The sequence below is a fragment of the Pongo pygmaeus genome, chromosome 12 (genome assembly GCF_028885625.2).
Source record: "Pongo pygmaeus isolate AG05252 chromosome 12, NHGRI_mPonPyg2-v2.0_pri, whole genome shotgun sequence".
Taxonomy (NCBI): domain Eukaryota; kingdom Metazoa; phylum Chordata; class Mammalia; order Primates; family Hominidae; genus Pongo; species Pongo pygmaeus.
In genome coordinates, this window is record NC_072385.2 from 118,649,790 (window position 1) to 118,663,698 (window position 13,909).

At 38.4% G+C, this 13,909-nt stretch overlaps 1 protein-coding gene across 1 annotated transcript in view; it reads left to right on the forward strand.

Annotated features, from left to right (window-relative positions):
• Positions 1 to 13,909, forward strand: part of NBAS (NBAS subunit of NRZ tethering complex) — a 393,558-nt gene that overhangs the window by 227,008 nt on the left and 152,641 nt on the right. The window contains exons 36-38 of the mRNA XM_054476756.2: positions 4,026 to 4,193; positions 6,467 to 6,580; positions 6,911 to 7,031. Coding sequence (XP_054332731.1) covers positions 4,026 to 4,193; positions 6,467 to 6,580; positions 6,911 to 7,031 — 403 coding nt within the window. The remainder of the gene's footprint in view (positions 1 to 4,025; positions 4,194 to 6,466; positions 6,581 to 6,910; positions 7,032 to 13,909) is intronic.

Genomic DNA, 13,909 nt, shown 5'->3' on the forward strand with positions numbered 1-13,909 from the left:
GTGAAAACTTGTTTAAAAAGGATGCCATGGATTAAACACAGGAAAGGAGAATATATGCTAGCCGTAATTGTCTTTGCATCATGGGGCTGTGAATAAATAGTATTCTTTTTCTTTTGCATACTTTTTTTGAATTTGCAAACCATCTTTAGTGAATTTGTATTAGTTTTATAACACAGAAAAATAAATGAGCTTAAATAAATACAAATATAAATGTGCATGTAATATTGCCAGCGTGTCAAAATCCTGTAAAGAACAAGTGAACACTTTGATGCCAAATTGGGCTAAGGAGAAGAGAGGCGCGGTGGCTGACACCTGTAATCCCAGCACTTTGGGAGGCCGAGGCAGACAAATCACGAGGTCAGGAGATCAAGACCATCCTGGCTAACACGATGAAACCCCATCTCTACTAAAAATACAAAAATTAGCTGGGCGTGGTGGCGGGTGCCTGTAGTCCCAGCTACTCGGGAGGCTGAGGCAGGAGAATGGCGTGAACCTGGGAGGCGGAGATTGCAGTGAGCCGAGATTGTGCCACTGCACTCCAACCTGGGTGACAGAGCGAGACTCCATCTCAAAAAAAAAAAAAAAGAAAAAGAAAAAGGAGAAGAGAGGAGAAGACACCTCTAGGCCAGTTGTCTGTAGGCAGCTTATTTAACTTATTTGGTCCTCAGTTTACTTTTGTGTCAAGTAGTATTATAATTTTTAACACTTTTATAGTGTTACTGTAAAATTTAGGGATGCTTATATGAAACACTTAGCTCAGTCCTGGACATATAGTAGGTGTTTAATAAACGGTAGCCATTATGTTTCTTCTATATTATAAACAAGATGCTGGACTTTACTGCTGGTAAATACTGTATCTAGGTCTTTGTTTCTTCTCTGTACGAACCTGGTCCTCTGTATTCCTCAACAACTTGCACTGCTCTTTTTTTTTTTTTTTTTTTTAACCTCTACTGTATCTAACCTTGCTTCACAAACAATTATAGTTTATCTGTTACTGACTTTCCTTCCTTTTTTTTTTTTTCTTTCTCCCAGATCTCCACTAAGTTCCAGCTTGGTGATCTTGAACTTTCTTTGTTAGCTGATTGGATGGAATTTCTCTGCTTGTCTGATTTATCTCGGGCCCTTTTTACATTTATATGAATTAGGATAAAAACATTTAAATGTCATATATACATTTAATTGGAAAATACCTTATGATAACTTCATTATGTTCCCAGTGTCACTACCTCAATTCAGTCCCTAATTATTTTAAGCTGGGACTGAGGCACCAGTCTCCAAACTGGATTCTTGCTCCTGGAATAATGTTACTGAAACACAAATCTGATTATGTTACTCCCTTTGTTTAAAGCCTTCCAGTGGCTTTCCCCTCCCTCTGCTTGACAGTGGAGGTTCTTTGGCGTGGTTTATAGGTCTCTTGCTGGGCTTACCTCTACCTTCTTTCATCCTCGCATCCTGCGATTTCTCTTTCTGTGCTGCATTTTGTGGCTTTGCTGAGTCACGTAAGGTTCCTCTATTTTGCCATGTTTCAGAAGTTGCATCCTCTTAAGTTGCATTTTCTTCCTGAAATCATTTTCACCAGTTCTTCTCTGGAAACCCTCCATTTTTTCCCACTGAAAGATTACCTTCTCTGCGAAGCCTTCTGTGATCGCGCCTCCAGGCAGAGGATGTAATGATCTCTCTTCGTGTTCTCATAATACTCTATATGTGTTAATACCTCTCGTATAAAAGTTGTTATTATTCTGTAATTATTTCTCTATATCTCTGCTTTCCTTCCTATTTCCTGAGCTCCTTGAGGGCAGAGCCTGTATCGTACTCATTTTTGTCACCCCATTGCCTAGTAGGAGATATATAAACTGAGAGAGAAAATGAGTTCATGTGTGGAACACCAGCTATAAGGGAATTGAGGAAATGTAGTTTTTAGCTTCTCAACTTCTAGCAACAGTAAGACAATCTGTAAGGGGGTCTGAGTGGAGCTGAGTGAACTAAACTGTAGTATATGCCACAATCTGGGACCCAGGAGGAGGCATTGTGTTTTACTGGCACTCAAACCTCAAGCAATTATTTTTCGCATTGTTGCCCTGCTAGTATACAAGCTTTTTATCTGTTTTTTTTCTTTATTTATATGTCATTCATTTTTATATGTTTTTTATAATTAAATTATAGTATATAATATTATATTGAGTTGATGGTTTTTGCACTCTCTAATGCTCAAGAAACCAACAAGAAACAATTTTATTTTTTTTTTTTGCATGACCAAGCCAGTTTAGAATTCTTATGGGCAACCCTAAGCAACAGCCAGTTGGGTACATTGTAAGCATTGGTTAATATAGCTTACATATGTTTCCCTTTAGAAATAAGAATAAATGCATTTATTTGTGTCCTAACATAATATATTTGTTTTCTGTTGCTGCTGTTGAATATTACCACAAACTTTGCAGCTTTAGAACAATTCAGTTGATTATTTTACCATTCCCATAGGACAGAAATTTGACAGGCTTGGTTGAATCTCTTCTTAGAGCCACACAAGGCCAAAATTAAGGTGCCGACAAGGCTGTGTTCTTTTCCAGAGGCTCTGGAGAAGATCTTGTTTCTGTGCTCATTCATGGTGTTGGTAGATTTAATTCCTCATGGTTGTAGGACTGAGGTCTGTATTATCTTACTGGATGTCACCTGAGGGCTGTTCTCAGTGTCTACAGGCTGCCTACATTCTTTGGCCTGTGGTTCTCTTTCTTCCTCTTCAAAGCTAACAACTGTGGGTTGAGTTCCCTCCTGCTTCAAATCTCTCCTGCCTCTTCCCTCATGGCTTATCTCTGACACTCACTCTCCCTGATCCTCGTTGAGAAATATCCTCTGCTTCAAGGGCTCTTGTGATTAGCTTGGTCCTACTCAGATAATTCAGGATAATCTCCTCACTTCGAGGTCTGTACTGTTAATCACACCTGCAAATTTTCTTTGCCATGGCATGTTACATAGTCACAGGTTCTAGGGATTAGGATGTGGCCATCATTGGGAGCCCATAATTCTACTTACCATATATGGCAACTGTCAGCTTGATCTAAAAGAGTGAGTTTTAAGTATTTGTTATGTGATGATGCCCGGGTAATTAATTGATTACATGATTTATTACTTTATTATTACTTACATTGTGTCTTAATGAATAACATGATATAGATCTGAGTAGCCAAACTAAGCTATTACGTTATCCTTCTATGATCACAACAAGCTATTGGTATTGATAAACTAAGCCTTAAGTTTTTCTTCTGTTTAACTGAGATTCTTAAGAAAAAAATAATAAGTGGAAGTGGATAGACACTAAACCAGGAAGTTATAGAACAAATAATATTTTTCTTTGACTAAATGCAGATATGGTCTTCATCCTTTCTGTTTAAAAGACTATAATTAATGTATTGACATTTTCTCCTCATGGAATCTCTCAGATTAGTAAATGGAGAGTGAGAATTTCAGCTGATTGCTTCAAGATTGGCAGGAGGTACCATACACATTATAAACCCATCAAACACTATTAATTACCTACTTGTTTAGATGGAAAACACACCTTTTAATAGTTAAAGGTTGATTGTCTGAATGTTCTACTTCTTTCTGGGTCACAGTGGCATTATTCAGATGAATAATTTATTTCTTAATTAATCTAAATAATAAATACTTTAAAATGTATTGTCAAGGAAACAAATATGAGTATCTCATGGTTAGGATATTAGATAGGTAAAAAATAAAACACCAATTATTTGCTTTATAAATATTTCTGAGGTATTATTTAATACACTTTGGTGTTTTTCTCTTTTTCCAATTCTATTTTTATTTTTTGGCAAATGATTGAGAGAGGAACAATATGTTGATAGTGCTCTTTCAACATTTATTTTGTTACAAGCAAAGATGGATGGATTTTTAAATTTATCTGTCTTCAAGTTTAATATCTGATCATTTTAAGCAGTCACATTATCACTGTCTTCTCTGTTCTTATGGTAATGCATTTTTGCCCTTGCTATTTTGTTTCTTTAACACAGGATGAAGTAGGTGTTCCAGGTAGCAATTCAGCTGACCTATTACGCTGGACCACTGCTACCACTATGAAAGTCCTTTCCAACACCACAACCACCACCAAAGCGGTGCTGCAGGCCGTCAGTGATGGGCAGTGGTGGAAGAAGTCCTTAACTTACCTTCGACCGCTTCAGGCAAGCAATGCATCTTTCTTTTTAAAATCAACTGCATGGTTTATATAAATTCATTAGCAATGCTTCAGTTGTTTTCACTGTTACATCTTTATCTTCCCTAGATTGTTAAAACAATCTCTTAAGAAATGTAGGCCTCTCATCAGATAGGGAATGAGTAATCTGTTTTATAGAATGTAATATATTCCCATGGAGTACTTGCAAAGGACACTAATAGAGATTTAGGTAAGGCTCGGTTTGTATATCAGAATTTAGTGAGATGAAAGGAAAAATTTTATCAATGCTTACTTGCTTTTGCTATTATTTCTACAGACTGGTAGTTGAGGAAGAGTGCTAGGAGGCAGACTGGGGGCTCTCAGGAACAGATTCTTGCTTCCATTCTGGAAGTCAAAGTCAGGGCAGGCAGTAGAGCAATTGAGTTTGCTCTGCATTCTCATACTGCAGTCCTTTAATCTCACACTGGAAAACAAAGAGGAAAAACATACAACTATTAGCAGTTTGCCTCAAACAAACACTCCATGTGCATCTCATTCATTCATTCAGCAAATACTTAGTAGGCAGTATTTTCCTGTCAAATGTCCTAATCAGTGGCAATATGGTGAAGAAACACTTCAGTCTAACTCCCTTCTCCTGTGGAACTTACATGTCAGTGAGGGAGACACAGAAAATGCATATTTGTATAATAACGTAATGGCAGGTGATAGCAAGCATGACAAAGGCAACATAAGCAAGGTAGGTAAATACCGAGGAGGGAAGTTCTGATTAAGATAGAGAAGTTAGGTTTTTTAGAAAAGGAGTCACCTCGAGCAGAGATATGATTGAACCAAGGAGAGCAAATACAAACCCTAGCTCCCCTGGACTGGGGCAGCACACTTGACATCTGCATAGAACATAAAAGGGGCCAGTGTGGTCTGAGCTGAGTGAACAATGGGGAGAATGGTAGGAGATGAGATCAGAAGGTGGTGGGGAGGCCCATCATTGAAAGCCTCATGTAGACTGTGATAACGACTATAGATTTTGATTTTGAGCAAGATGGAAAGCTTATGGAGAATTTCGGCAATGCAATTGTGTGATCCAACTTTACTTTTACTATGCTCATTTAAGTGCTGTAGAAAGAGAAGAAAAGAGACAGTGACATCAGTCCTCCCGGTGAGAGAAGTGAGTAGTTTGAACCAGGGTAGTGACAAAGGCAGTGGGAAGAGGTTGGTTTGGGGATGGGGTGTATTTTTTAGACCTTCTAGTGGTCTGGATGTGGAAGAAAGAGGAGACCTAAGGACAATGGTCCAAACAGTTGGATAAATGAAGATGCCGTTTACTGAGACGCTATTAAATCTCAGCTGTAATTTTTATCATTTGCAGCGGCAGCTTCATCGTTTCCCTAGACTATGCTTGGCATAAAGTAACCACAATAAACCTTGGAGGAATGGGTGAATTCCTTTTACTCGGCTCTTCCAGTAAGGAGCTTTACAATCTATTTGGAGAGAGCAAAACATAATTAACTATAATCTAGGCATACTAAAGTTCTTGCTAATCTGCAGTGCTGGTAACAAGTCTCAAAGCCATGTGTGGGGTGTAGTTGTGAAAGAGATGGGGATCATGAAAGGGACACAGTCATATCATCTTGCATCCATCTGTCAAGGATTCGGCAGGTAAGGTCTGAACTGGGCCTGGAAGGAAAGATAGGATCTAACCAGGCAGTCGGCATGGCAGGACCCTCACAGTGGGAGAGAAAGACATAGAAGCGGATAGGATGCATAAAGCAGGCAGTTTGGTTGAGGTGGAAAGTTAGCCTTTAATGTTGGTTAACATTTAACAACCTCAAATGATATTCCACATAGTTTAGTTGTTGGGCTGTTGGTTGTTTGCCTTGTTCAGAGCTACTAAAGGATTTTTAAGAAGGGCAGCAACACAGACAAGATGATGTTTTCGAGTGGTTATTCTGACTGTAGTGTAAAAACTCACCATGTGAACAACATTGATTGCTTCAGTGTTTCTAATTCATTGATGTCAAAGTGACCAGGAAAAGAAAAAGGCACTGCAGGGTGGGGTTGATGTGCTGCTCTTAGCATGTAGTTATGATCCTTCATTCTCTGCTGGGTATCTGTGTGACTCTGGCTCTCTTTTTAGGTCATGGGAAATGCAGCAGGCATTACCAGTTTCTCTTGAAATCAGCCTTTTCTTCCTCCCTCTCTCCCTTCTTTCCTTGCTTTTACTTCTTCTGCCTCCTTGTCTTCTCTTTCTTTTTATCCATTGTTCTGTACTTTTTTTCTTTTTAGGGGCAAAAATATGGTGGTGCATATCAAATCGGAACTACAGCCAGTGAAGATCTAGAGAAACAAGGATGTCATCCTTTTTATGAATCTGTCATCTCAAATCCTTTTGTCACTGAGGTAAGGACAGTGTGTCTAGGAAGATAGATTTAACTGTCATGCTCTTGTAGACAGTAGAAACAAAAACTAAAATTTTCGTGAAAATAGACTTATTTGTCTTGGTTCTTAATCATGTTATTCATTGGTTTTTACATTTTTTTTGGTACATATTATGACACATTATGAGATTAAAATCTGTTTAAAAATGTTTCATAAAATAATGTGCTTTAGTTTGTGAGCAGTTATTATTCAAGTCACCAGAAAACATAACATCCTATAATTGTTTTCTAAGCATATATTTGTAGGACAAAAGGCACCCTACCACATAGTGAAACTGCTTCTTTTGTGTAGTCTGAAGGGACCTATGACACTTATCAGCATGTTCCAGTGGAAAGCTTTGCAGAAGTATTGCTGAGAACTGGAAAACTGGCAGAGGCTAAAAATAAAGGACAAGTATTTCCAACAACTGAAGGTAAGAGAGAAGGTTCTAGTTCCTTGGCAGTGTGTAACTCTAGGTGAACATTGTTAACCAAGAATTTACGAATGAACAAGAGTTTGGAAAAGAAATTTTTCAGTAATTTTGAATTGCATAACTTGACACCATCATTCATTCATTCATTCATCCATTTATTAATTTTGTTTAAAACATTTATTGAGAACCTACTATTTTCAGGATTTGTACTTATATTGAGGATTTAAAGGGATGAATATCATTACTATCTTTAACTGGGTAGTTATGTAAAGTGATTCTCCTAGTGAATGGAAAAAATGCTCAATAAAATTTATTTCCTGATTTTATGCTTAATAGAATATAGATCATATTTGATCTTCAGAATTTTCTGCTTGGTGGAATATCTTTCCATGTGGAAATTTTTGAAAAGAATTAAATGCATGCAAGTTTACTGAAGACAGCTTACAATTTATACCTTTTTTTCCTTCAGCCTTCTTCTTTTTAAGGTTCTAGGATAGTTTCTTTGACTGTGTCCTTTCAATTCCCTCTCTCTCTGCTCTGCCATCCTTAGCGAATATCTCATGATTCAAAGGCTGCTGGAACTTCAGCTATCTTGTCTATATTTCAGATGTCAGTGAGGAGGAAAAGGGTGAAGGAAAAGCAGTTTTCTTGAAAGTCCTATCCACAGCTTGCACTTATTATTTTATTACTTATTATTACTTTTTATTGTATTACTGGCCACCTCTAACTGCCAATAAGCCTGGACAGTGCCATCTGTTAACTGAGCACGTTGCTATGTAAAGTAAAATTTGGGAAAATGCATACAGGGAATAGAACCGCTAATTCCCCCCAAACGCTGATACTATAGCTTATTTTTAGATGTTTTTTTCTATCAATCAGTACTCACATGCTGCTGGGGAGAGGAGAGGCAAATACCACTTCCCTATCCACTGTGCGGGTCCCTTGAACACTAGAGGTTTTTACTAAGTATACCATATTTCTTCAATTCTGAGATGCATGTTTTTCTACCTATCCTTTTCTAATCAGGGCATGTATGACAGTTATAGATATATTTATGTTTCTTTTCTTCTCCAAAGAGCTATTATTAAATTTATGGTACATCTTACAGTTGAAATTGAGTATATATGAAAAGTATAGCCATGTTTCTCTTTCCCTGTTTAATTATTCTTTATTACTTCTTGCTTTTCTTTTTATTGTCTTACATCAGTTGCTCATGGATTAAGTATGATTGGTTATCAAGGTAGTTTGTACAGATAGAATCTGAGACCTTAAGAAAATACTAGGTTGGATGTGGACCTATTATTTGGCATAATAACGGGCTGAAGTAATAACCAGAACATTTGCAAACATTGGTTTATATGATATTTTTATTATTTAGTCTATAAAGTATGAGCATACCTTGTTTTATTCTGTGCTGTATTGCACTTCGCAGATACAGTGCTTTTTAAAAAATTGAAGGTTTATGGCAATGCTATGTCAAGCAAGTCTATCAGAACCATTTTTTCAACACTGCCCATTTCATGTCTGTGTCACATTTTGATAATTCTCACAATATTTCAAACTTTTTCATTATTATTGTATCTGTTACGGTGATTTGTGATTAGTGATCTTTGATGTTACTATTGCAATTGTTTTGGGGCACCATGAACTGCACCAATATAAGATGTAAACTTAATTGATAAATGTTGTGTGTGTTTTGACTGCTCCACTGACCAGCCATTTTCCATCTCTCTCCCTCTTCTTGGGTCTCTCTGTTCTCTGAGACAAAACAATATTGAAATGAGGCAAGTTAATAACCCTATAATGGCCTATAAATATTCAAGTGAAAGGAAGAGTTGCACATCTCTAAATTAAAAGCTAGAAATGATTAAGCTTAGTGAGGAAGGTGTGTTGAAAGCTGAGAAAGACTGAAAGCTAGGCATCTTGCACCAAATAGCCAAGTTGTGAGTGCAGAGGAAAAGTTCTTGAAGGAAATTAAAAGTCCTACTCCAGTGAACACACAGATGATAAGAAAGCAAAACAACCTTATTGCTGATGTGGAGAGACTTTTAGTGGCCTGGATAGAAGATCAAACCAGCCACAACATTCCCTTAAGCCAAAGTGTAATCCAGAACACGTCCCTTTTACTGCCTTTAATTCTGTGACGGCTGAGAGAGGTAAGGAAGCTACAGAAGAAAAGTATGAAGCTAGCAGAGGTTGGTTCATTTTGAGAAATTGCCACAGCCACCACAACCCTCAGCAACCACAATCCTGATCAGTCAGCAGCCATCAACACTGAGACCCTTCACCTGCAAAAAGATTAGGACTTACTGAATGCTCAGATGATTATTAGCATTTTTTAGCAATAAAGTATTTTTAAATTAAGGTATATGCATGGTTTTCTAGACATAATGTTATTGCATGCTTAGTAGACTACAGTATAGTGTAAACATAACTTTGATATGCACTGAGAAACCGAATAATTTGTGTGATACAGTTTATTGCAATATTTGCTTTATTGCAGTAGTCTGGAACAAAACTCACAGTATCTTTGAGGTATGCTTGTACATGTGTGTGAATTTGAATACCTCTCATATAAAAGGTATGGTTTACAAAAAGGCAAAATAATGGAAGCACATGGTTAAAGGTCTTAAAGATGGCTGCTTTCTTGGAGTAGACCCTCTCAAACTGATTTCTCAGTGTTTTAAGGCTGCTGATATTTTCTAGTGCTGTTTTTGGAGAAACGTTGAGTATGTAAGCAATTACGCCCTTGAGAGGTGCATATTTCTGGGTTAGTCGGCCTCCTCTTTTCATAGAATCCTTACAGTGCTCAGCCATCTTTGTTGTAGTTGATAACTAAATGATGAGACATCAAAATGATCTTGAGAAGTAAAGCAAATAGTGAGGTTTTCTTGTGGAGCTTTAGGGAGTGGGAGAAACATACTTGAAGATGATCAGGGATCTCTTCCAGTTCCCTTTCTAACTGTGTGGACATTATTCACTGAAAGAGAGGTCCTCGAGCCACCTGTGTGCTAGCCCTGTCCTAGGACTTAGAATATAAAGTAGGAGACATTGTCTCTGACTTCAATGGGCTTATAAAAGAGTTGGGGAGACAGATAAATTTGTGTGTGATAGGCGCTATGACAGGCAAACCCAGAGGCATTGGGATTGTAGAGGTGGCAGCTGAGGGAGAAGGTGTTGTGAAGAGGCCTTCTGAAGCAGCCGATATTTGACTTGGACTTGGAAGGATGAGTAAGGGAGGAAATAGATAGAGAGGTGGGTTTGGAGGAAGAAGAAATGGGATATTTTAGGAAGAGGGAATAAAATTCATAGAGGCAAAGAAGATTCAAAACTTTATGATTTGTCAGGGATTTGTAAGCGATTCCAATACCTGGAGAGGAAGGGTATGTGTGGCCAGCCAGTGGAGAGATGAAGCGATAGTAGGCTGAGAAGAAATGCGAGGCTTTGTGAGTGAATTTAAACATTTTGAAGGAACCCTCTATCAAAAGCTGTAGGGATTTCAAGCAGAAGAATATTATTCCATTTTTCTTTGCTTCCATTTTCTTATCTATAAAATGGGCATAATAGCCTGAATGTTCTGTCCCGGGCTGTTGCTCTCCGATGGCACCCTGATGTGCGCCTTTGCTCACACTGGTCCCCTGACCTGCATGATTGTCCTCGCTACCACCTTGCCCTTTAGTCGATCCAATTAGGATTTCACAATTTTTTCAAACCTACCTCTGTAGTTCTCCTTCCTGGTTATACTTTAGAATCTTTTAGGAATTTTTAAGAAATATTGTGGCCCTAGAATCTGTTGTAGATGATTTTTTTTTTCAGAAACTGTGGAGTTGGGCCCAGGTTTTTTTGTTTTGTTTTGTTTTGTTTTTTGTTTTTTTGTTTGTTTGTTTTGAGACAGGGTCTTGCTCTGTCACCCAGGCTGGAGTGCAGTGGCGTGATTGTGGCTCACTGCAATCTCAACCTCCTGTGCACAAGTGACCCTCCCACCACTGCCTCCTGAGTAGCTGAAACTACAGGTGCACACCACCATGCCCAGCTAATTTTTTTTGTTGTTAATGCAGAGACAGAGTCTCCTTGTGTTGTCCAGGCTGGTCTCAAACTCCTGGGCTCAGGCAGTCTTCCCATCTCAGCCTCCCAGACCACACCCGGCTCATACATCAAGTGTTTTCTAGAGAACCTCAGGGGATTCAGTTGTGAAACCATAGTCAAGACTGTTTGGAAAGTTTCACTTCAGATATTAGGTTCTCCCCAGCCTCATGTGTCCATTTTACATACTGAGACTTAACTCTCTGAGCTTCTCACCAGGCAGCACAGAGAAAGCTCTCTGTGTCTTTTATGGCTGTGTGTGGTCTCTTCAACTTAAGGCTCAAACTCTGAGTACCACATCTACTTCTCACTCTTTTTTCCTCAAAGCTGTGAGGATTTTCTTTTTTATTTTTTATTATTATTATTATTATTATTATTATTATTATTATTATACTTTAGGCTCTATGGTACATGTGCGCAACGTGCAGGTAAGTTACATATGTATACATGTGCCATGCTGGTGCGCTGCACCCACCAACTCGTCATCTAGCATTAGGTATATCTCCCAATGCTATCCCTCCCCCCTCCCCCCACCCCACAACAGTCCCCGAAGTGTTATGTTCCCCTTCCTGTGTCCATGTGTTCTCATTGTTCAATTCTCACCTATGAGTGAGAATATGCGGTGTTTGGTTTTTTGTTCTTGCGATAGTTTACTGAGAATGATGATTTCCAATTTCATCCATGTCCCTACAAAGGACGTGAACTCATCATTTTTTATGGCTGCATAGTATTCCATGGTGTATATGTGCCACATTTTCTTAATCCAGTCTATCATTGTTGGACATTTGGGTTGGTTCCAAGTCTTTGCTATTGTGAATAATGCCGCAATAAACATACGTGTGCATGTGTCTTTATAGCAGCATGATTTATAGTCCTTTGGGTATATACCCAGTAATGGGATGGCTGGGTCAAATGGAATTTCTAGTTCTAGATCCCTGAGGAATCGCCACACTGACTTCCACAAGGGTTGAACTAGTTTACAGTCCCACCAACAGTGTAAAAGTGTTCCTATTTCTCCACATCCTCTCCAGCACCTGTTGTTTCCTGACTTTTTAATGATTGCCATTCTAACTGGTGTGAGATGGTATCTCATTGTGGTTTTGATTTGCATTTCTCTGATGGCCAGTGATGGTGAGCATTTTTTCATGTGTTTTTTGGCTGCATAAATGTCTTCTTTTGAGAAGTGTCTGTTCATGTCCTTTGCCCACTTTTTGATGGGGTTGTTTGTTTTTTTCTTGTAAATTTGTTGGAGTTCATTGTAGATTCTTGATACTAGCCCTTTGTCAGATGAGTAGGTTGCGAAAATTTTCTCCCATTTTGTAGGTTGCCTGTTCACTCTGATGGTAGTTTCCTTTGCTGTGCAGAAGCTCTTTAGTTTAATTAGATCCCATTTGTCAATTTTGGCTTTTGTTGCCATTGCTTTTGGAGTTTTAGACATGAAGTCCTTGCCCATGCCTATGTCCTGAATGGTATTGCCTAGGTTTTCTTCTAGGGTTTTTATGGTTTTAGGTCTAACATTTAAGTCTTTAATCCATCTTGAATTAATTTTTGTATAAGGTGTAAGGAAGGGATCCAGTTTCAGCTTTCTACATATGGCTAGCCAGTTTTCCCAGCACCATTTATTAAATAGGGAATCCTTTCCCCATTGCTTGTTTTTGTCAGGTTTGTCAAAGATCAGATAGTTGTAGATATGTGGCGTTATTTCTGAGGGCTCTGTTCTGTTCCATTGATCTATATCTCTGTTTTGGTACCAGTACCATGCTGTTTTGGTTACTGTAGCCTTGTAGTATAGTTCGAAGTCAGGTAGCATGATGCCTCCAGCTTTGTTCTTTTGGCTTATGATTGACTTGGCAATGCGGGCTCTTTTTTGGTTCCATATGAACTTTAAAGTAGTTTTTTCCAATTCTGTGAAGAAAGTCATTGGTAGCTTGATGGGGATGGCATTGAATCTATAAATTACCTTGGACAGTATGGCCATTTTCACTATATTGATTTTTCGTATCCATAAGCATGGAATATTCTTCCATTTGTTTGTATCCTCTTTTATTCTGTTGAGCAGTGGTTTGTAGTTCTCCTTGAAGAGGCCCTTCACATCCCTTGTAAATTGTATTCCTAGGTATTTTATTCTCTTTGTAGCAATTGTGATGGGAGTTCATTTATGATTTGGCTCTCTGTTTGTCTGTTATTGGTGTATAGGAATGCTTGTGATTTTTGCACCTTGATTTTGTATCCTGAGACTTTGCTGAAGTTGCTTTTCAGCTTAAGGAGATTTTGGGCTGAGATGATTGGGTTTTCTAACTATACAATCATGTCATCTGCAAACAGAGACAATTTGACTTCCTCTTTTCCTAATTGAATACCCTTTATTTCCTTCTCCTGCCTGATTGCCCTGGCCAGAACTTCCAACACTATGTTGAATAGGTGTGGTGAGAGAGGGCATCCTTGTCTTCTGCCGGTTTTGAAAGGGAATGCTTCCAGTTTTTGCCCATTCAGTATATTGGCTGTGGGTTTGTCATAAATAGCTCTTATTATTTTGAGATTTGTTCCATCAATACCTAGTTTATTGAGAGTTTTTAGCATGAAGCGCTGTTGAATTTTGTCAAAGGCCTTTTCTGCATCTATTGAGATAGTCAGGTGGTTTTTGTCATTGGTTCTATTTATGTGATGGATTATGTTTATCGATTTGCATATGTTGAACCAGCCTTGCATCCCAGGGATGGAGCCAACTTGATCGTGGTGGATAAGCTTTTTGATGTGCTGCTGGATTTGGTTTGCCAGTATTTTATTGAGGACTT